Below are 21,207 nucleotides of genomic sequence, written 5' to 3' on the forward strand. Positions count from 1 at the left end.
CTCTCTTGCCTGGGCTAGAGTGCCGTGGCATCAGCCTAGCTCACAGCAACCTCAAACTCCGGGGCTCAATCGATCCTCCTGCCTCAGCCTCCCAGGTAGCTGGGACTATAGACACATGCCACCATGCCCGGCTAACGTTTTCTATTTTTAGTTGTTTGGTTACTTTCTTTCTATTTATAGTAGAGACGGGATCTCACTCTTGCTCAGACTGGTCTCAAACTCCTGAGCGAAAGCAATCCTCCCGCCACGGGTCCCAGAGTGCTAGGATTACAGGTGTGAGCCACCACACCTGGCCTATGCTTCATTTCTAATTGCCAAATATTTTAAGTCCCATTTATGATTTGATCATTGAAAACATAAGAATGTCTTGACTAAACTTCAGCTCCTACAGTAGGATAACCAAACTGGTTATATCCTTAGGCAGTTTTATCTGTTAATAGTCTGACAGCTGCTTAACAAAACATGACTCTGCATGATTATAGAAATATCTGGTTTGGCCTGGGCACAGTGGCTCACGCCTGTAATCCTAGCACTTTGGGAGGCTGAGGTAGGAGGATTACTTGAGGCCAGGAGTTTGAGACCAGCCTGGGCAACATAGCAAGATCCCATCTCTACAAAAAATAAGAAATATTAGCTAGGCATGGTGGCACATGCCCGTAGTCCTAGCTACTCTAGAGGCTGAGGCAAGAGGATCCCTTGCCAGGAGTTTGAGGTTGCAGTGAATGAGCTATGATGACGACACCGCACCTCTCTCTAGAAGAGTAGCCTGAGGTTCTTGTGTGGTGACTCTGTGAAGTCTCTACGAAGGAGTAAGCAGAAGCTACCTGGGCTTAGAAGTCCCAGAATGGGACTTTCTCCACATTCTGTTAGTCAAAGCCCAGATTCTAAAGGATAGGACATAAAGTCCAACTTTTGATGGGAGGAACAGCATTCATGTAGAGGGAGCACTAGATTGTCCGGGGCCATCTTTGGAGATTAGCTACCACACCTGGATGACCTGGATTATTTGGCCCAGACTACTTCTCCATCCTTTTTTCTCTTTGCTCATCCTATTCCCACCACACAAGGCCTTCTTGTTCCTCGAACATGCCAGGCAGACTGCCACCCAGCACCTTTGCTCTCAAAATTCACATTGCCTACACCATTCTTCCCTCATGTAACAATGTCTAGTTCCCACATTCGTGTCCTAGTTCAAATGTCTCTTCTTTCTGCAAACTATCTAATTGCTTAGACTTAAACTATATTAGTTTTTTAAATTGTTGTATAACAAATCACCACAAACTTAGTAACTTAAAAGAATACTGATTTATTAGCTTATAGTTCTGTAGGTCAGAAGTCTGGCACAGTGTGGCTGCATTTTCTTCTCTGGGTATCACAAGGCTGAAATCAATCAAGATGTCGACTGAGTTCTCATTGGAAGCTCTTGGGGGAAATCCTCTTCTCAGCTTATTCTTGTTGTTGGCAGAATTCAGTTCCTTGCCATTGTAGGACTGAGGTCCCCACTTTTCCTTACTGGCTGTCAGCCAAGGGCTATTCTCAGCAACTAGAGCCTGACCACATTCCTGGCCACGTGGCCCCCTTCCTCCTCTGCAACCAATTGGAGAAAACTCTTTTTTAAAAAATTAGTACATTTATTAAACATAGACTAATGGTCCTGTGCTCAAATGTCATTGTGTTTGTGTGCTGATTTCCATAAAATGTAACCAATTATAAGGGACTCTTCACAAATATACTCCAGACAGAAGTAAAAAGGTAAACAGAAATGACTGACAAGACAGTGCCATGTCAGATATAGTTCCTTTAAAATTAATGCTTGCTGGAAAATGGAGTTTGATATTATTTACAGTTATGCCAGCATTCACAGAGGCACACCATGACCATGAGACATTTTTTCATATTTCCCAAATAGTTTTATATTTTAGCTTTAAAGTTCAGTTAGCAGAGCTAGACTTGTTCTAACAGGTAGAATTTTTATGTTCATTCAATCAAAATCTCTTTCCCCTTTCTGGGCCTCTTCATTTGCAGATAGGTGTAGAAACTTTAACCAGATTCTTCGTATCATGAATTGTGATGCCCAACCTTCATATGTTGACCAGTTTCTTTAAAATAAAAGAAGTGACTTGCAGTAAGGCCATTTAGATGAGAAAGTTTCATATGGAGGCGATCATACCCTCATGCATCTTCCGTTTAATCTCCTCTGGGTCCAGCTTCAGCGTAAGCTTCTCTGCTTTTAAAGGCCTCGCGTGATTAGATCAGACTCATCTGAATAATCTCCCTACCTTAACGTCAGCTGATTTGGGTCCTTATTTTAATCACAGCGGTACCTATATTACTGTTTATTTGACTAACAGAGAAGGTATGTGTACACCAGGAGCCAAGAATCTTGGGGGATCCTCTTACAATTTTTCCTACCACAATAACATATACTGTTTTTCTGTCCCTTCACCCTGCTTTATTTTTCCCCATAGCACTATCTACATTGTATTTTCTACTCACTTGCTTATGTTTTTAATGTGCCTCCCACACTGGAATATGTGTTATTGATGATAGAGACTGTCATTTCTGTGCATTGTTGTATTCCTAGCACCAACATCAGTGTTTGGCACATAGTAGATGCATGGAAGACTTCTTCTTTGACTGTTAAAAAATAAGTGGTGAGCAAGTAATTGTATAAATGTCCAGTAATTGGTATATACAAGTAAAAGCAAATTAATTTTGTTGCTTGTTAGTATTAATAATAATAATAATGTGCTTTCAACTTTCAGTTATCATCTGTGTATCTCCAAATAATAAGAATGTCTTCCTGTGAACTTTTAGAAATGGGTACTTAGTCTTCCAGCAATATACCTGACTTACTGTGGTATTTCTGTGGCTTTACATACAATTGCTGTTCACAAATATCCAAATACTATTTAATAGCATAAGAAACTGGGCTCAATCATATAGACATAACATAGCATGCCAGATCAGAAAGTCATATATGTATACCTCATTTTCAGTACTAATTATGTTTCTTTTAATCCCCACCTTCTACAGACAAAACTTGCCAATGGCACTTCCAGCATGATTGTGCCCAAGCAACGGAAACTGTCTGCAAGCTATGAAAAGGAAAAGGAACTGTGTGTCAAATATTTTGAGCAGTGGTCAGAGTCTGATCAAGTGGAATTTGTGGAACATCTTATATCCCAAATGTGTCATTACCAACATGGGCACATAAACTCATATCTTAAACCTATGTTGCAGAGGGATTTCATAACTGCTCTGCCAGGTATGTCTACAGGTGTTTATAAACCATTAATTTGCTACAGTGGTAATGGAACTGGATCTCTAGCTATATATCTCTCTATTAAAAGACTTTATTGGCTTGATTTTATAAATTGAGCCCTTTAATTGTACCTTCTTGATATAAATACAAAAAAAAAAAAAAACCAAACTCTAGAAATAAAGATTCCACTTTTACCTGTATTCTCTTTATTGCATATCCTGCTATCCACCTCCCCCACTTATTTATTTATTTAACTTTTTGAGACAGGGTCTTCCTTTGTTGCTCTGAGTACAGTATGATAGCTCACTGCAGCCTCAAACTCCTGGGCTCAAGTGATCCTCCTGCCTTGGCCTCCCAAGTAGCTGGAACTATAGGCGCACATCACCACGACCAGCTAATTTTTCTGTTTGTTGTGGAGATGGGATCTTGCTGTTGCCCAGGCTGGTTCAAACTCCTGGACTCAAGTGATCCTCCTGCTTTGGCCTCCCTAAGTGCTAGGATTACAGGTGTGAGCCACCATGCCTGGCCAAGTAAACATTTTTACTTGAGTGTTTTTTTAAAAAAGAAGGGTATCTCAGGAGCCTTGTTGTGATGTTAAATAAATAAATATATAGAAATACTTTTTTCTTGGAGGATGCTGTGGTTTTTCTGAATGCTTAATGGTGACCTAGGACACTACAAAGTCATCCGTATTTGGGGGAAATGCTATCTCAGGAAAATACAGGGTTCTCATATGTTGAAAGTTTATTTTAAAAGAAAAAATAGTACAAAAATGAGTGAATCTTACCTAAAATATCATATCTTTTTGGGGGGGTTGGTTTTCTGATTATAGGAAATTTAGAAATTTTCTTCCATGTAAGTTATAGGAAATTTAAAAAAATATAAAAAAGCATAAAATATAAAAATAACATTTCCCAGACAGTCACCGTTCAGAGAGAACTACAAATGTGCTACTAGTATTTTGGCATGTAGCCTTTCTGGTTTTTCCAGGTGTAGGTATTTCCCTATAAAGCCATGATCATAAATGTTTTTTAACATTTTTTCTTAATACATTCTTTTAATGTATTTTCCTAAAGGTGTGTTGTTTTAAAACATACTTTTCAGTTGTTGCATAGCATTCTTTACAATGGTTGAAATGCATATTATTTAACCCTTTATTGAACATTTAGATAGTTTTAGATTTTTTTTTTCCTATTACAAACTATGCTATGGTGAACATTCTTATACATTAATCTTGTGGGCATTCTAGGAAAAAAATACTAGAAGTGGAATTGCTCTATTAAAGAGTATGGAAATTTTTAAGGCTTTTAATACATGCTGCCAAACTGTCCTCTAAGAAAAATAGACCAACTTGTAGCCTCTCCAAAACTGTATGTTACTATTAATACTTTGTTTTATATTTGCCAATTATATCTTTTAAAAAGTTTTTTTTCTACACTACAGATTTCTACTGCCCTTTAAAACAAAAAAAAATGCCTATTTATATCTTTAAAACAACCACTTTAAAACTGAATTTTACCTATATCTTTTGTTAAATAGAGTAGATTTTTGCCCCTTTACTCATTGGACTTTGTTTTAGCCATAGGCAAACAGTTTTCTTTATACCAGTGATCTTTGTGTACCTCATTACTTTGTTCTCCCCAATCACTGAGACATGCTACTATCTCAAGCTTATACCACTAAGAATTGAACAGGAGTTGATTAGACCTGTGTATCCTTTGCCTAATATTGATTCCTAGTGTGTATCTGCTGACCACTCTGTGAGGTATTAAATCATCAGTCTAATGCTTTATGGCCATTTAAACTTACAAACTTGTACCATCTTGGCTATGTTTAGTAAACCAAACTACTTCAAAAAAATGCCTGTAATCCATTAATGTAATGGGTTTGTTTGGAATGTTAGGTGAAATTGCTTCCGAAGAATTATTATAGGTTCATAGTGAGTGATCAGGAGCAGTTTGATGGCAGCCATTAAAAATATAGGATTGCATTTTGGAAACTTCTGATGGGGTAGAGAGTTTCAACATAAAGATTCAGAAATTAAAGCATCACTGTATTTTGCATGAAGAACTAATTATTATATCCTTAATTGGCTTATAGTCATGTTCCTTTAATAAGAATTAGGTGATGGATGCCTCCATCTGCTTACGCTTAAATATGAACATGTGATGCCAGCCAAACACTATCCATTTAATGCTTTCTTTCCCAAGTTTGCTGCTGAAAAGTGTGACTGATATCCATACAATCTTTATAATTAGAATAATGTTTAAGCACATTTAGATTGTTGCTAATGGCATCCAAGTGCATCTCTCTGATTCAGGGGAAAGGCAAAAAGTAAAATACAGTGTTCTCTTTCCTGTTCAAGTTTGTGCCTAAGGGAGTCACAGTATGAAGGAATCCTTCTGAACTATTTAAGTGTTTAGAAAACCTCTGATATGTAACCTGTAAAGAGGAATAACTGAATGTTTTTGTCTCACTTGTGAATTTAGAACAGCAATCAAAAGAAGGTTTTAGTGAGATCATCCTATTTTATAGGATCTTTTCTTCTGATGCCTCAGTACATATTTGGTTAGAGGAGAATTTAATTGGGAAGCCCATCTGGTTTACACCCCAAAGATCTACTCTCTACTGTTTTCCTCTCCACATCCTACAAAATATTCTCTGAAATGCTAACCAAGTTATCTATTGGTCAGGGATTTTTTTTTTTTTTTTCATTTTTGCTCAACTGTCATTTAGGTTTTATAGCAGCAGCTTTTCTCAAATATAGTTTTTTTTTAACATCTGAAATTAAACTCATCCTTGAACTTAAACATACCTCTCTTTCTCTTGGGATGTTCCCATACCAATCTGTACTTCCTTCTCTCCTTTCTGCATGTCCAAAATTCTATAACCCAGCACATTCTGACTTAGTGCCTCTCCCCCAGTACATTTAAAGGATATTTCTTTTACTGAACAGCTTTGGAACTGCAGCAGTAATAGAAACAGAATGAGAAATGGACCTAATATAGAGATTTGGGGGGGTCTGAATCACAGAGTTTGAGATGCCATCCATAGAACATCCCCTAGTGCTGAAATCCATATAGATAGATGTGAATTGTTTTCTGGAATCCTTTTTATTTTTAATGTCTTGGGGGGGTTGCTGGTTGTTAGCTTTAACTTCCTTATCTAAAGGAAGATGGAAAATACTGTTCATTTCTGTAACCTTATGGAAAAATTATTGACACTCATTTTACCCAAGCCTCTATTTGAAAAAGAAACTGAACCACACTGGGGACAATGATGTGCCTTCATAGCACAGCAAATGCTTTTCTGTTTTAAAGGACCTTTTGTAAAAAATCATTCATCACCCCCTATGTTCTTTTTCTTTGCCTCCTCCCCCCACTGAAAGCTCGGGGTTTGGATCATATTGCTGAGAACATTCTGTCATACCTGGATGCCAAATCACTATGTGCTGCTGAACTGGTGTGTAAGGAATGGTACCGAGTGACATCTGATGGCATGTTATGGAAGAAGCTCATCGAGAGAATGGTCAGGACAGATTCTCTGTGGAGAGGCCTGGCAGAACGAAGAGGGTGGTGAGCCTTTCAGCTTTCTTACTGTTATAGAGCATCAAGACCTGGCCATTCAGAGTCACTGGAAGATTGTTAGGAACCACTGAGACCACTTGTCATTTAAAACAGTGATTTTGCTGATATTGTAGCTAAAATGTAACAGAATAGTTCATTAGTTCATGAACTCAGCGGTTTTTCTTCTGACCACTCACTCATAAAATGACATAATATTGTATTAGTATTGCTTTGCAAAAATAATGGAAAACTGACCAGCCCTCCTGTTTAAAGCATTCTGTTCTCTGGACAGAAATTGGTATTGTGCAAAAAGGATGATGGGAAATTTATAATGCAAGTAGATGTCTTTCAATAAGACAGAAATCATCAAATCTTTCCCCTAAAATAATCCAGGACAAATGATTTTCTTTTCCCTCAGAAGATTTCTTGCCTTTAGCCTGTGCCTCTGGTATTTTACTATCTTTGTAATCAAAAATTATTTTTTATGCCCAACTAGATTAAGAATTCTAGCCATCAGAAAAATAAAAAATGAAATTTATTATAAATAATTGTTTCTTCTTAAGACTTATATGTTCTCAAGATTTTCTTGCTTAATTCTGAATTCCCTGAAGCATCTTATAGCTAGCAGCCTAGGGGACTTCACCAATTTTGTTGTTCTCTTAACATAATGGCACCATTTCTTTAGAACTTCTGGAAGATGTCTTTCTTTTTAGAATTTTCTGTAAGACTATTTTTTTGTAAGTCTAATTTTCTGTAAGTCTTTAGAATGTCACTATAAGAAAGTTAGGTATGATTATACTTTAAGTCAGGTTTAAGAAAAGAAAAAAAAGTTAGGTATGAATAGTTCATAAATAAAAGAAAGGTGCCATTACATATTTTAGTTGATAGAAAAAATGATAAGTAGGCATTTGTGTGCTCAGTTATATCCTTCCAAGTTAATTTTATCAATCGTTTATCTTGTAAAGAGATACAAAATATTTCAGAATGGAGGATACTTTTTACAAGATGAATACTCACATGGATCTGCTTTCTCTATTTAGAATTTTCATAAAAATGTTGTTGGCTTTTTTCCTTTGATCTTTAAAATTCATTAACACATAATAAATATTATGACCTCTAAATGTTATACGAAGTGCTTCAGAGATTTTCGTCATTCTGTTAGGAAGACTTTTTAAATTTTGCTCTCAAATTCAATTAAAGTAATCAAAAACCAGACAATTCTTTGACTATGTAACACTTGTATAAATAAAAGAAGATTAGAATGCTATTATTTCTTCTCAAATATGTTTTTTATTCTCACTTATTTCACTATTTAAAATAAAAATCTTATCTTTCATACTTTGGAAGTAAACTCTTTAAGAGTATAACAAAGCAAATAAGAATACAGTTTTACAGCAGTCAGAGTCTATCATTTTGCCAAGAGTGCCAGGACAAGCCTTTGAAATAGCAACAGACAACTGCTTACATGGGAAAATTTTAGGGCAGCTGGGGAAGACTTCTGAGGAGTCCTCAGAAAAAAGAAAAACTGTCCTCCAGATTAACTCCTGACCTGAAATTTCAGTTACGGAGATTCATTCCCTTAGCTATAAAATTTTGTTCCCTGTTAAAATCCACTGTGTTCCCATTTATGCTGTAAATGACAGTAAACCTTCCTCAGACATTGGGCATTTACTAAGTCCTTTTTTGAAGGCTGGGAGAACAGGAAGTAAGTGGGCAGTTCTTGGCAGATGGATGTGAAAATTGCCAAAGGTAAAATAGGCTCCACAATTTTGCTTAGGGTTGGCACCAAACAGCAAGATGTTATGTTAGTTACAAAGAAAAAAATAAGATCATAGACAAGATGGCTCTTGGGCCTTTTAACACATTGAGTGCCACACTAGAAAAAAAAAAATTTTCCTTGGGGGCCGCAGTGTTTTATTATGAAAATAGAATGAAAACTTTGGGCCGGGTGTGGTTGCTCACACCTGTAATCCTAGCACTCTGGGAGGCCAAGCTGGGAGGATCTATTGAGGTCAAGAATTCGAGATCAGCCTGAGCAAGAGCAAGACCTTGTCTCTACTGAAAATAGAAAAAAATTAGCTAAGTGTGGTGGAACATGCCTGTAGTCCCAGCTACTCGGGAGGCTGAGGCAGGAGGATCGCTTGAGCCCAGGAATTTGAGGTTGCAGCAAGCTAGGCTGACACCAGGACACTCTAGCCTGGGTGGCAGAGCAAGACTCTGTCTCAAAAAAAAAAAGAATAAAAACTTCGAAAACAAAATGATCCTTTCTAATTTAATGAAAAATTTGTTATTTATTTATTTTTTTTCTGTGCATGAATTATATACAACATGAAAAATAGTTCTCACGGCTTCCAGGGTAAAGAGACTTGTGAGTTACATAGGCTTCACAAGGCCCCGAACTCAAAACTAATGTGAATTAAATACAACTCACATGGCAGTTAATGTGTTAAAAGGATATGTGAAGGTATACCTGGGAAATAATCCAGGGTCCAGTACTGATTACCTCTCTCTCCCCTGTCTCTTCAAGCTCAGACACCCATTCCTGCTTTTTTGAGTATTCTTTAGAGTTCTGACTACAGTCCGAGGCCTTTGGCCACATTTGTCCTCTTAACTTGATATACTCCATGAAGACAGAGATACTCTTTCACTCCATGTAGACCTCCTCCAGTATTCCCCTGACTTTCTTATTGCTGCTTCTATTTTTACATGTTGCCTTTCTTCCTATGTCAGTTATCCTCCCTTGCTCTTAAAAAAAATTAATTTTTTTAACTCCCCTCCTCACTACTGCACTTGACTAGTCTAAAAAAAAAAATTAATTTTCGATCAGTTCTCTTCTTTCAAGTTGTCTTACCAAGCCTATTATGTCAGTAATGTCTGTTATACCTTTTCCCATTTGCTATCTTTGAAAGTTTCTTCCATTTCTTCCAATCAAAAGTAAGTAAATAAATACAGTTGTCTAATAAAAGCTTTGGGTCCTTAAGATTTAACTTCCACTTTGTTGTTATTTTTTATATCTAGATGGATTTGACAGTCTAGGACATGAACTCTGTCATTTTCTTTCTTGACTAATTCTGAAAAATGCTCTCTCTGCTCAGTAATGGTAACTCTTACAATAAAAGACCACTTGGGAAAAGTCCATTTTCTTAATCAGCAGATCACATTTTATGATAACATTCTGAATTTAATATTTAACATTTATCATGTACTCACATTCTTACAGGTACTAGGCATTTCACATAGAAGTGGTCCCTGTTGTCAACGAGTTTCCAACGTGAAAGGTTTTGACTTAAAACATAGATACAGACTGAGAAGCCAGTTTTCAACACCTATCCATTCCTTTCTCTAGCACCTTTGATTTGAAGAAATACAGATATTTTACCAAGACATGACAAATGCATGGAGGTAGAAAACAAGCTCAAAAGTTTATATGAGTTCTCTTTCCTTAGGATATAGAGATAGTATCATTGCATATGAAGAAAATCCTGGAGTGCCTGTATACAATTGCCAGAGATTAAAAAGAAGACAGGAATCTCAGGAATGGTGGGCATTGAGAAACAGTAAAGTAGTTAAGAATGTAGGCTCAGGAGTCAAACCTAAAATCTTTGCATTCAAAATCTATTATTTGCCTGCAAAGTGTACATAGAATAAGATTGTTCAGGGAAGTGTACCTTTAATCCTGGATCATTTTATAATGTATCTTGTTTGCCCTTTTCCTTGTGCTGGTGTATTATGTTTTATTAGGTCACATTTTAAAAACTATTACTTTTGTTTCTCCATTGCAGAATTTTCTTTTCTGTATTAACATGGAAGTTAGAGCCAAAACCTTCCTGATAGGAAATTTTCTCAACTAATTTTCAAGGTGTATAATAGGGAGAGGGCAGGGGAGAAGCGCTCCTGGAGACATCGAACAATTAATTATATTGTAATGGAGCTATAGAGGGAGGAGTGGATGACTGGCCCAGAGAAAACATGATTTCTCCGGTGCCAGGATTACACTCAGAGGCATTTCTGCCTATCTCCACTTTGCAAGGCACGGTGCCAGTGAGAACAGCAGTTAGTACACCCATAGTGGGGTTTACTAGCTTCCACACCGTGTTTGGTGGGTTCTTAACTTCAGGATGAGGAATTAAATTTTTTGCCCAGCAGGAAGTGATTGCCATTTACTGATTTTTTTTATAACAAAGATCTAGCTTGGGATATGAGTATTCCAGAGATGTGCTGTCATAAGGAAGGAGATGCTAACAAATGTTGCTCACTGGAATCAGAAAAAGCCGTAAAATGCATATATGTATGTACATAGCCAGGAACACACCTGTGAAAGTCAATTTCATGACTTAGACTTGACAGCACAGTAGGTATTTCTTTTCATCTTCTTCCCTACCTGCTGCTGGACACTCCTGCGATCCCTTTGTTTTCTGTTGAAATGAACTGAATTTCTCCTTTCAAATCATAGCTGCACTGATCACCAGCAGCCTGGGTGACTGAGCAACCTTATCCCACACAAAGACCTAGAAAAAGTGATGTCTGTGACAGAGGCATTGCTGCCGCCCACAATGCTGGGCTCCACTGACATAGCTTTCTTTTCTCAGTGAAACAAAGTGACACTGGAGCATGAGCTAGTTCAAAGTAATAGTTACTGTTACTAGGAAAATTTTCAAAATATGAGGCCAGTGAATCTATACAGAAATCTAATAGACCAATAATAGGTGAATTCTGATCATACATATTCCATTTGTCTGTTGACGTTATAATATTCCTAAGGGCCCGATACTCTGATTCTACATTAGAAATAATCATGTTTTACCCAAATGCAAATCAATGTTGATAGAATTACTTAGAGCCCAGAAAGTTACTCCTTGACATGGGACTCCTAAAATTAGGCTTATGTTCACACTTCCTCAGGCTAGTTATGGAGATTATATGGAATGGTAACTGTAAAAATATTTGAAGAAATGTGAAGCTCCTTGTAAATGTATAATATTGTGATTTTCATTTGGGAAATATTTGTTGTTTTGTAGGGGACAGTATTTATTCAAAAACAAACCTCCTGATGGGAATGCTCCTCCCAACTCTTTTTATAGAGCACTTTACCCTAAAATTATACAAGACATTGAGGTAAGAATCTATGTATTTGGGGGTGTTTGCCAAATGGTAGAGAATTACCAGCATTTTTTAGTCACAGTATTGTTAGGGCAAACCCATTAAGGTTTATTAATGTGGGTTAAAAATCTCTTTACAAGTGAGTAGGGTGAGTGAAATATAGTACCTTGCTAGGCAAAATTTTGAAAGCTTTTAAAAATTGTTTATTGATAGATAAATAGATAAGGGAAAATGACACACTCATGCAGTAGCGGTGAGACTGTTAAATTTGCACTCATAAGCTGATATTTAAATATTTTCTGAATTGAGTGTCCATGGAAGTTCATGGGTAGAAATGGCCACCACATATAAAAGAAGAGCACTGAGCACATAACCTCACATAACCTCACATAGTTCATAGCTGACCCTCTCTTGGTGAGTAGTCCCCTTCCACCAGATTTATTATTTAATTGATTGAGTTATATGTAGGAGACGTCTAGAAAATAAATCTTTAATTGCCTTGCAAATGGAAAAATATTTTATAAATTTAAATAGTAGCTTTTTAAAGCCATAATTTTAGTTTGCCTTAAATTTTATATCTCCCATAGAGTGAGGCATTGAGCCATTAGTTGCTATTAAATTCAGAGAAGAGTTTGGTTCTGGTGCTTTCCTAATTACTGCCTCTTTACCATTCCTTCTCAGACAATAGAATCTAATTGGAGATGTGGAAGACATAGTTTACAAAGAATCCACTGCCGAAGTGAAACAAGCAAAGGAGTTTACTGTTTACAGTATGATGATCAGAAAATAGTAAGCGGCCTTCGAGACAACACAATCAAGGTGAGGTATCTTCAGTTGCAGGAGGGTAGCTACCACACTCATCAGGCAATCCAAATCATAAACTCTAAGCATTATTTCTAGAAAGTAAGTGAAAATTTTAGATTGTTTTCAGTCCCAAAAAGCTAAAATAATTTGCGTAAAGGACAGACATCTGCTTCCCCCAAAGAGTTAAATTCTCTTCGTGAAGTGCACAGAATGGGCTTATTACCCTTTTGGCCTTCACATAATTATAGGCTACCCCTGTCCCTTAATGAAAAGGATAAAGTTTGCATTAGGACTGAGGCCATATATATATAAGTGCTTAGCTATACTTACAGAGAAGAATGCATTCCACACTACTCTAGGCTGTGATTCTTTTGGCGGAATCAAACACATAATAGGGCCAACAAGTCTCCACAGCACTCCATTATCACAGTGATCAAAAGGATCTTGTTTGCTATCCTAGATCTGGGATAAAAGCACATTGGAATGCAAGCGAATTCTCACAGGCCACACGGGTTCTGTCCTGTGTCTCCAGTATGATGAGAGGGTGATCATAACTGGATCATCGGATTCCACGGTCAGGTAGAAAATTTCAAATGCTCTTTTGAACTCTGAAACATAAACTCTGCTCTGTTCTTTGTCATAGATAGTAATTTTATATATATCAGCATGAATACAATTCTGAAACTAAAAAAGAATAAACCATCAGGCCCTCCCCACCAACACCCATCATTTGTGTCAATCTAGAACTAGAAAACTTGATTTAGGGAAGATTGCAGTAGATTTACATTTTTGTGCATTTAAGAAACTATACATTCTATTTTAATTTGGAGAATCATCCATTATAGAAACTTTCCTTATCTTTATGGTAAACCATGCATTCCTTACAAAAACCACCTCACAGGGGAATGACATGCATGCAATGAAGCCTTCTTTTCAGGAGGTTATAACTGTAGCACAGGCCTGTAGTATAGCCTTTAAAATGTGTACAGGTGAGCGGTGCTCTCTCTTTGCCAGCCCCTCCTCTGCCATCCCTGCAGTTTTTAATTGTGATCTTCACTCAGGGAGGGGCCTTCAAATTCCAGAGGCATCGGTGATTTGATGACACAGCCATTATGCTGCTGGAGTCCGGGAAGCTTGAGTTCTGGGTACCAGCCGCACTGCTGGAAAACTCTGTTAGGAATTTTGCCTTAAGCTAAAGGATTTAGCAAACATAATGCATCAAAAGTAACTTAAAAAAAAAAACCTAGAAAAAAAGCAGTTAACTGCATTGTTAGATTCTCTGAAGTTAAATGTTTACCATTCCAAGTTATCCTCTGTGAATAGAAAAGGCTGTTCCTATTTTTTGTCTTCTGACTTAAAGGCATAGCAAACTCAGTTCTTGTAGTTATCGATATTTAACATTTATTGGTGCTTGTGGAGTGCCTTATGGAAGCTGAAACATTGTAGATGCTAACATCATTTATAGGGTAAGGGGGAAAATGATTTTCTAAAAAGGGGGCTAAACTGAGAAAAGGGAATAAAATGTTTTTAAACCCAAAGTAGATACACAAAAATAGAGTAATCAAAGTAAAATATATCATCACACAAAATTCTCAAGTTATCCAAGCATCCCACACTCTTCCGTGAAGCCCATGTTTATAGTGGGAGGGCTGTTCTTGACCCCAGACTCCTTCAAAGCACAGAAATGGAGGCTTAGACTTAGAGTCTGGGTAATCTTGGCCCTTGACCTGTGTGATGAAACCTAAGATCCAGGGTAATCAACTGAAATCCACCTTACTGCTTGTGTGGCAGAAGCATCTTGGCCTATGTCAGTTCTGATTCCTGAGAGCCGTTGATGGGGTGGGCACTAATGCTGCTGATATTAATCAGATTCCCCACTTACACTGTATCTTATTAATGGTATCAATTTAAATGTCAGAAGTTCTATAATCTTCATGTCTGGGCCAAATTATTAAGTGATGATGGCTGCTGCCTCATCCCTACCCTCCACACCTTGCCCACATTTCAAGCAATGTGTCTTAAGGATTTCACACTGGCAGCATCTCCTCCCCTTCCTTCTCCCACTCTCCCAGTGCAGCCCTTTCTCATCTACCACTTTCCCCATGGTCCGTCAGTACTCTCTACCTTAGCTCCACCTCAGTGCTGCAAAAGAAGAGTAAAGTTACAATCCTTCCCATGAAAACATGTACAGTGGTGGAGAGCATGATGGTCAAAAACAGGTAACAAATTATAGTTGAATGCCATCTAAATCTCAGATATTCCTTCCAGAGTGTGGGATGTAAATACAGGTGAAATGCTGAACACATTGATTCACCATTGTGAAGCAGTTCTGCACTTGCGTTTCAATAATGGCATGATGGTGACTTGCTCCAAAGACCGTTCCATTGCTGTGTGGGATATGGCCTCCCCAACAGACATTACTCTCCGGAGGGTGCTCGTTGGACACCGAGCTGCTGTCAATGTTGTAGACTTTGATGACAAGTACATAGTGTCTGCATCTGGGGATCGAACTATAAAGGTAATAAGGCATTTTTCATTAAGTCCCCAACTTAGAATAGGGGAGTTCATGTGACGATTTGATCAAGGGCAATTGCATATTTAAACTTCACTGTAGAATAAGAAAATATTTAATTCAGAGATAGTCTATGGGTAAAACAGTAATAAGTGAGACAAGTTGTGTGACAATTTTGACTAGGTATTTTATTCCTGTAAATAATGGTGAGTGTGAGAAGAGCAGGGGTAAATTTAGGTTCAAGAAAGCATATCTGGAAGATCAGACAAACCCCGTAAGAGTAAATCAGTTTGAGGAATTCTCATATCATAGCAGCCAGCTACAAATTAGCCCTATATTACCATGAATTAAAATTCATGTCTTTGTTTGAGAAGTTGATTTCCCCCTAATGGTTCAGTCCTGTATTCTGCTTCTCCAAGACTACCATTGCCATAGATTTTTATCAGTAAAAGCACCAAAATCAATTCCTTGATACTATTCTCTGTTTCAGGTATGGAACACAAGCACTTGTGAATTTGTAAGGACCTTAAATGGACACAAACGAGGCATTGCCTGTTTGCAATACAGAGACAGGCTGGTAGTGAGTGGCTCTTCTGACAACACTATCAGGTGAGCACCAGGTACCCTTTCCCAGAAAGGATGGTTATTATCCTCCAGTTCATTATTTGTGCACATATCTTACCAACCTTCAACTGTGTTATGTTTATAATCATCTGTTTTTTCTTTCTGTAGCTTCTTATAGGTCAAAGGTTTGCCCCAAGCAGAGAGGCACACAACAAAGCCTTTTGCTAATGTGTTTCCTTCCTATTATAGTTTTATCACCAGCTAGACCTATTTCAGAGGTACTGCTTGAATAAGGAAGTGAGCAAGTAAGACAGGTAGATGGAAACTGAAGGCCCTTTTTAAATTTCTCCTGTCTACAAGTTTAAAAGTAAACTAAAGTAGCTAAAGGCCTCTTCTCTTTGCCATTGTTTTTAAGGAAAGAAAAAAGATTTGTTTCCCTACTCGAAATTGTGCAGTTTTATCTTAGCGTTACATAATTGGCCAGAGAGTAACTTGTCTTTGAAATTATGAAGATTTCACAGTTGAAGTATTTTTTGGTGTTTTCCCTTCACAAAGATGAATGACACAGATAAGATTAGAATTTGGAAAATTTATCCATCTTCTCCCTTCCTTCATTGAAGTACTAAGAGGATGAAGAGGCCATTAGAACAGCAAACAGAGCTACTGTTATGTCTAAGGAAATTATCATTCCTAGAAATTACTTGGATTGGTCTGAAAGCATACAATTTTTAAAATTAGAACACAAAAGTTTTTGAGAACTGACTTTGTATTTCCATTATATGAGAAAGACTTTCCTGGACAGTGGGTGAAATCAGAGTGTCTCAGTGACAGAGGTGCTTTGTGAGGGCAGGAGTCACCAACATTCTGGGTCTCATTTGGAGTGGTGATTTCAGGAAGCATACTTTTTTGGTTTCTTTGTTTCCCTCTCAGACAACTGTGTACGTTGAATTCATCCTTTTTATGTCTCGGAGAACCTGGTTACAGAATTATATAAAGCATTGTGCTTTGAAAATACATATTACATTTGAACTTCAACCATACATTTTTCTGCCTGAGTTATATGACAGAAAGGAAATAAATTACATTGAAAGCAATACATTTTTGTATGGGTGGTGATTGATTTTACTTCTGTGGATTTTTAAAAGATGTATGAGGTATATTATTATACCATTCCAGGCTTTGAAAAGAATACATGAAAATTAACTTGACTCAATGTTGTTTTTCAGATTATGGGACATAGAATGTGGTGCATGTTTGCGAGTGTTAGAAGGCCATGAGGAATTGGTGCGTTGTATTCGATTTGATAACAAGAGGATAGTCAGTGGGGCCTATGATGGGTGAGTTTGCTAACAGAGTTTTTTTAAAAGTCCACATCTTTTTTTTTTCCCAGAATACTAAGGGGGTACAAATGTTTTTGTTACATGGATAGCTTTTATAATGCTTTAGTCAGGGCTATTAAAAAATCCACATATTTATCCCTCCTGGTTTGTGATATTAAACATAACCTTTCCTTGTCTCTAAAAGCTTTTAGATTCTATAGAAAGTACCTGATCCAATATTCCTTTCTCTAATCTACCTCTCCTTTGTTTATTCTTTTCTAAAATATTCTTCCCAACCATTTTATTGTACTTGTTTGTACATGATTTTCATTAATATTTTGCTTATTTGATTATATATTTTGTTTGCCCTGTAAAGCAAAGAACCAGACAAATGCAGTATAACAGGATATGCATGTAAAATGGTAACTTATTAACAAAATAGAAACACTAGAGGGCAGTATTTGGGGGCCTCAGTGTGGTAGGGTCTTGAATTTTGATCTCTTTGAATAATTTCTAAAAGTATAGCTCTCTTGTCATCACTTCTGCTAGCATTTCATTTAGAATGAGTTCAATCACCTCGATTTTCTTCTAATTTTAATGGTTGTGGAATCCATTCATGTTGTTAATATATCATTGTGTCCAGCAATGCTAAGCACAGAATAAATGCATACAAAAGTATGTTCACTTATGAAGGACTCTTTATCATTACTTCTTGTCAGAGTACCTGATTTGGGAGGTGAGGGGTGGCCAGCTACAGTTCAAATATTGGCAGCTTTTTAAATATCGGAAACTATTTAAAACATTATCTTAGTTCACGGAGCTGGCTATACTGACACATTAAGCCAACTCAAGCAGAAGGAATTATAGCCGACTCACTTCCTATGCTTCAAGTCAGCCATCATTGTCATATCCTTGGGAAATTGTTTAGGGTGTGATGACATGTTTCCGCTGGGTCAAGGCTATGTTTTCTCATTGCCCCGGCTTTGATCTGTACCTGCCTTTCTTAGGATTTGTCTGTTATATACCTTGAGGAAACCTGGCCTATAATTGATTTTTGAAAGGGCTAGACTTTTCTTCTTTAAAGCAAAATATGAGGGTTCACTTATGTAAATTCCAGTGCTCTTAAATGGGCCCCAGTCCCCTGGTACATGTGACCCTGGGCCATTCTTAGGAACTGACCAGAAAGAGGATGCCTCAGAGTTAATAGATTTCTAGGTCTAAGTAATCTCTTATCAGTAAGAGGTCTGCACAAGATCTCCTTGATCCCAAAGTATAGTATAACTTTACCACTAACTGTCTTCAATTTGGTTAAAGCTAACCTGTTTCTCATTTTTAGGTTAATCACGTACATTTTCCCCTGTTAAGACTGATAACCTCTACCCAAGAATGAATGCAAGAACTAAGTCTACAAAACAAAAAAGTTTATATATATTCCTGTGAGCTGGATTTATCATATAAACTATATTCACCATCCGTATTTATTGCCATGACTTTTTGCTGTTCTTCCTTGTATTCTCTTAATTTTGCTCTTAAATGAGATTTTTGTCCCCTTTTTGATCTTTAGAAAAATTAAAGTGTGGGATCTTGTGGCTGCTTTGGACCCTCGTGCTCCTGCAGGGACACTCTGTCTACGGACCCTTGTGGTAAGAGCCTTGTTGTTCAGAGGTTGCAGAGTAGGTAGGGGAAGAAATTAAGTTTTGATGTGCTATAGAATATAGATTTGGATTTAATAGTTAAAACTTCACAAAACCTTCTACTAAGTGAAAAGGCAACCAATACATGACAATAAAATATGTTTATATGATGCCTTTCATCCAAAAGTGCTTTAGAAACTGTATATGGAGAGGAATGTGGCAGCTGTTTAACAGCTGCACAGCAACCCTACACAACAGTTTAGTACAGGAAGTGAATAAGAATTCCGTATCCACCAGAAACAGCAGGAGGTACTAAGGGAGGGAGAATATAATTATTCAAATTGGAACCTGTCCAAAATCTAAGGACCTGCACACCTGTGCCTTCAAATAGTGTCCTAGGAATTTGCATGAACCCCCTGGTCAGCCCCTTAGTTCTGCATCCTATTCAAGGGCTGATGCCTCCAGCAACTTGAATGCCATCTTTTTTATTCCCCATACACCACCTTGTCTGAACCATTTGACACTTGGGGAAAGAAGTGATTCAAAAGGAGGAATGTCACCTTCAAAAGCACAAAATTCTTTATTGTGTTGTTAGCCAAGGGCCCAGATTGGTAAATACTGCTTCAATTAAAAGATTAGATGGGACACCAGGGTGGACAGAATCTTTTACACAACTCAGGGAAAAGATGAAGCATTTGAAGCCCATTTGAAATACTTACTCTGAACTTTTAGACAGTCTTGGCTCTGGAGAAGAAAAAGGGGTACATTTCCTGTCTTCCTCGTTGAATTTAAAGTTCATGGTTTGGCCAGACATACTGGTTCATGCCTGTAATCCTACCACTTTGGGAGGCCGTAGCAGGAGGATTGCTTGAGGCCAGGGGTTTGAGACCAGCCTGAATAAGAGTGAGACCCCGTCATTATAAAATAAAGAAAAATTAGCCGGCGTGGTGGCATACACCTGTAATCCCACCTACTCAGAAGGCCGAAGCAGGAGGATCGCTTGAGCCCAGGAGTTTGAGGTTGCTGTGAGCTATGATGCACTCTAGAGCCCAGGCAGCAGAGTAAGATCCTGTCTCAAAACAGATATAATTAATTAGTAAATTTTTTTAAAAACTCATTTTTCAGCACCAGACATACTTTATCTGCATGTTTCACACATATCTTTTTAAATGTGTACTTTATTTTTTTTCCCCAAGAGACAGGGTCTTGCCACGTTGCCCAGACTGGAGTGCAGTGCTATTCGTAGGTGTAATTGTAGCATGCTGCAGCCTCAAACTCTTAGTCTTAAGCAATCCTTCCGCCTCAGCCTGCCAAATAGCTGGGACTATAGGTGTGTACTGCCCAGCCTAAAATGTGTACTTTCATTCATTTATAATTAGGCTGACTAAGTCTGATTTTTGAGGTTTAATTATTTTCCGTGAAACTGGTCCCTGGTGCCAAAAAGGTTGGGGAGCACTGATAATAAGTCATACAGTATGTAGCCTTTTGTATTTGTTTTTTTTTTTTTTTTCCTTTGAGACTCATCCATATTGTTACATGTACAAATACTTTGTCACTTTTTATTGCTGAATAGTATTCCATTGTGTGGATAAACCAACTTGTTTATTCATAACCAGTTTAAGGACATTTGGCATGTTTCCAGTTTTTGTTGATTCTGAGTAAAGCCCATGAAAACATTCCAGTATGGGCTCTTCTGTGTACATATTGTTTTCATTTCTCTTGGGTAGATATCTAGGATTGTGATTTCTGGATCCTAAGATAAGTATATGTTTAACGCATTGACCGCCATGTGAATTGTATTTAACTCAGGCTAGTTTTGTTTGTTTGTTTGTTTGTTTTTTGGAGACAGAGTCTTACTTTGTTGCCTAGGCTAGAGTACGGTGGCGTCAGCCTGGCTCACAGCAACCTCAAACTCCTAGGCATAAACAATTCTTCTGTCAGGCTAGTTTTGAGCCCAGGGCCTCATGAAGCAAAACCCTGCAGTTGGTTCATGAAAATCTTGATGTTCTTATTGTTACAATTAATATTGACAATTTAATTCTAAAAATGTGGATTGTGTTGCATATAATCACGCACAGAAAATAATAAAAAATAACAAATTACAAAGGATCTTTTTGTTTTAATAAAATAAACACCATGGCCCCAGGGAAAAATTTTTTTTCTAGTGTGGCAGTCAACGTGTTAAATTTTAAAAAAACTGCCAAGCTATTTCCCAAAGTGGCATTATGGGATTCTGCAAATGTAAAGCATTTTAAATTTTCACTAACAATGTATGAGAGTTCCATTTTTCCATATCCTTGCCAGCAATTGGTATTGTCAATATTTTTTAAAATTACAGCCATTTGAGTGTGTGTGTAGCGATATCTCATTGTAGTTTTAATTTGCATTTCTATTGTAGCTAATTATGTTGAATATACTTTTGTATGTTATCCTTTTATGAAGT

The 21,207-nt window shown here is 37.4% G+C and overlaps 1 protein-coding gene across 1 annotated transcript in view; it reads left to right on the forward strand.

Moving 5' to 3' along the window:
• The window catches only part of BTRC (beta-transducin repeat containing E3 ubiquitin protein ligase), a 183,292-nt gene that overhangs the window by 150,798 nt on the left and 11,287 nt on the right, over positions 1–21,207 (forward strand). Inside the window, exons 4-12 of the mRNA XM_012661758.1 lie at positions 3,037–3,268; positions 6,654–6,840; positions 11,850–11,946; positions 12,613–12,750; positions 13,196–13,314; positions 15,004–15,253; positions 15,738–15,856; positions 17,038–17,148; positions 18,695–18,773. Of these exons, the coding sequence (XP_012517212.1) occupies positions 3,037–3,268; positions 6,654–6,840; positions 11,850–11,946; positions 12,613–12,750; positions 13,196–13,314; positions 15,004–15,253; positions 15,738–15,856; positions 17,038–17,148; positions 18,695–18,773 (1,332 nt within the window). The remainder of the gene's footprint in view (positions 1–3,036; positions 3,269–6,653; positions 6,841–11,849; positions 11,947–12,612; positions 12,751–13,195; positions 13,315–15,003; positions 15,254–15,737; positions 15,857–17,037; positions 17,149–18,694; positions 18,774–21,207) is intronic.

The sequence above is a fragment of the Propithecus coquereli genome, unplaced genomic scaffold, assembly GCF_000956105.1.
Source record: "Propithecus coquereli isolate 6110/MARCELLA unplaced genomic scaffold, Pcoq_1.0 Scaffold73, whole genome shotgun sequence".
In the NCBI taxonomy this organism is placed as follows: domain Eukaryota; kingdom Metazoa; phylum Chordata; class Mammalia; order Primates; family Indriidae; genus Propithecus; species Propithecus coquereli.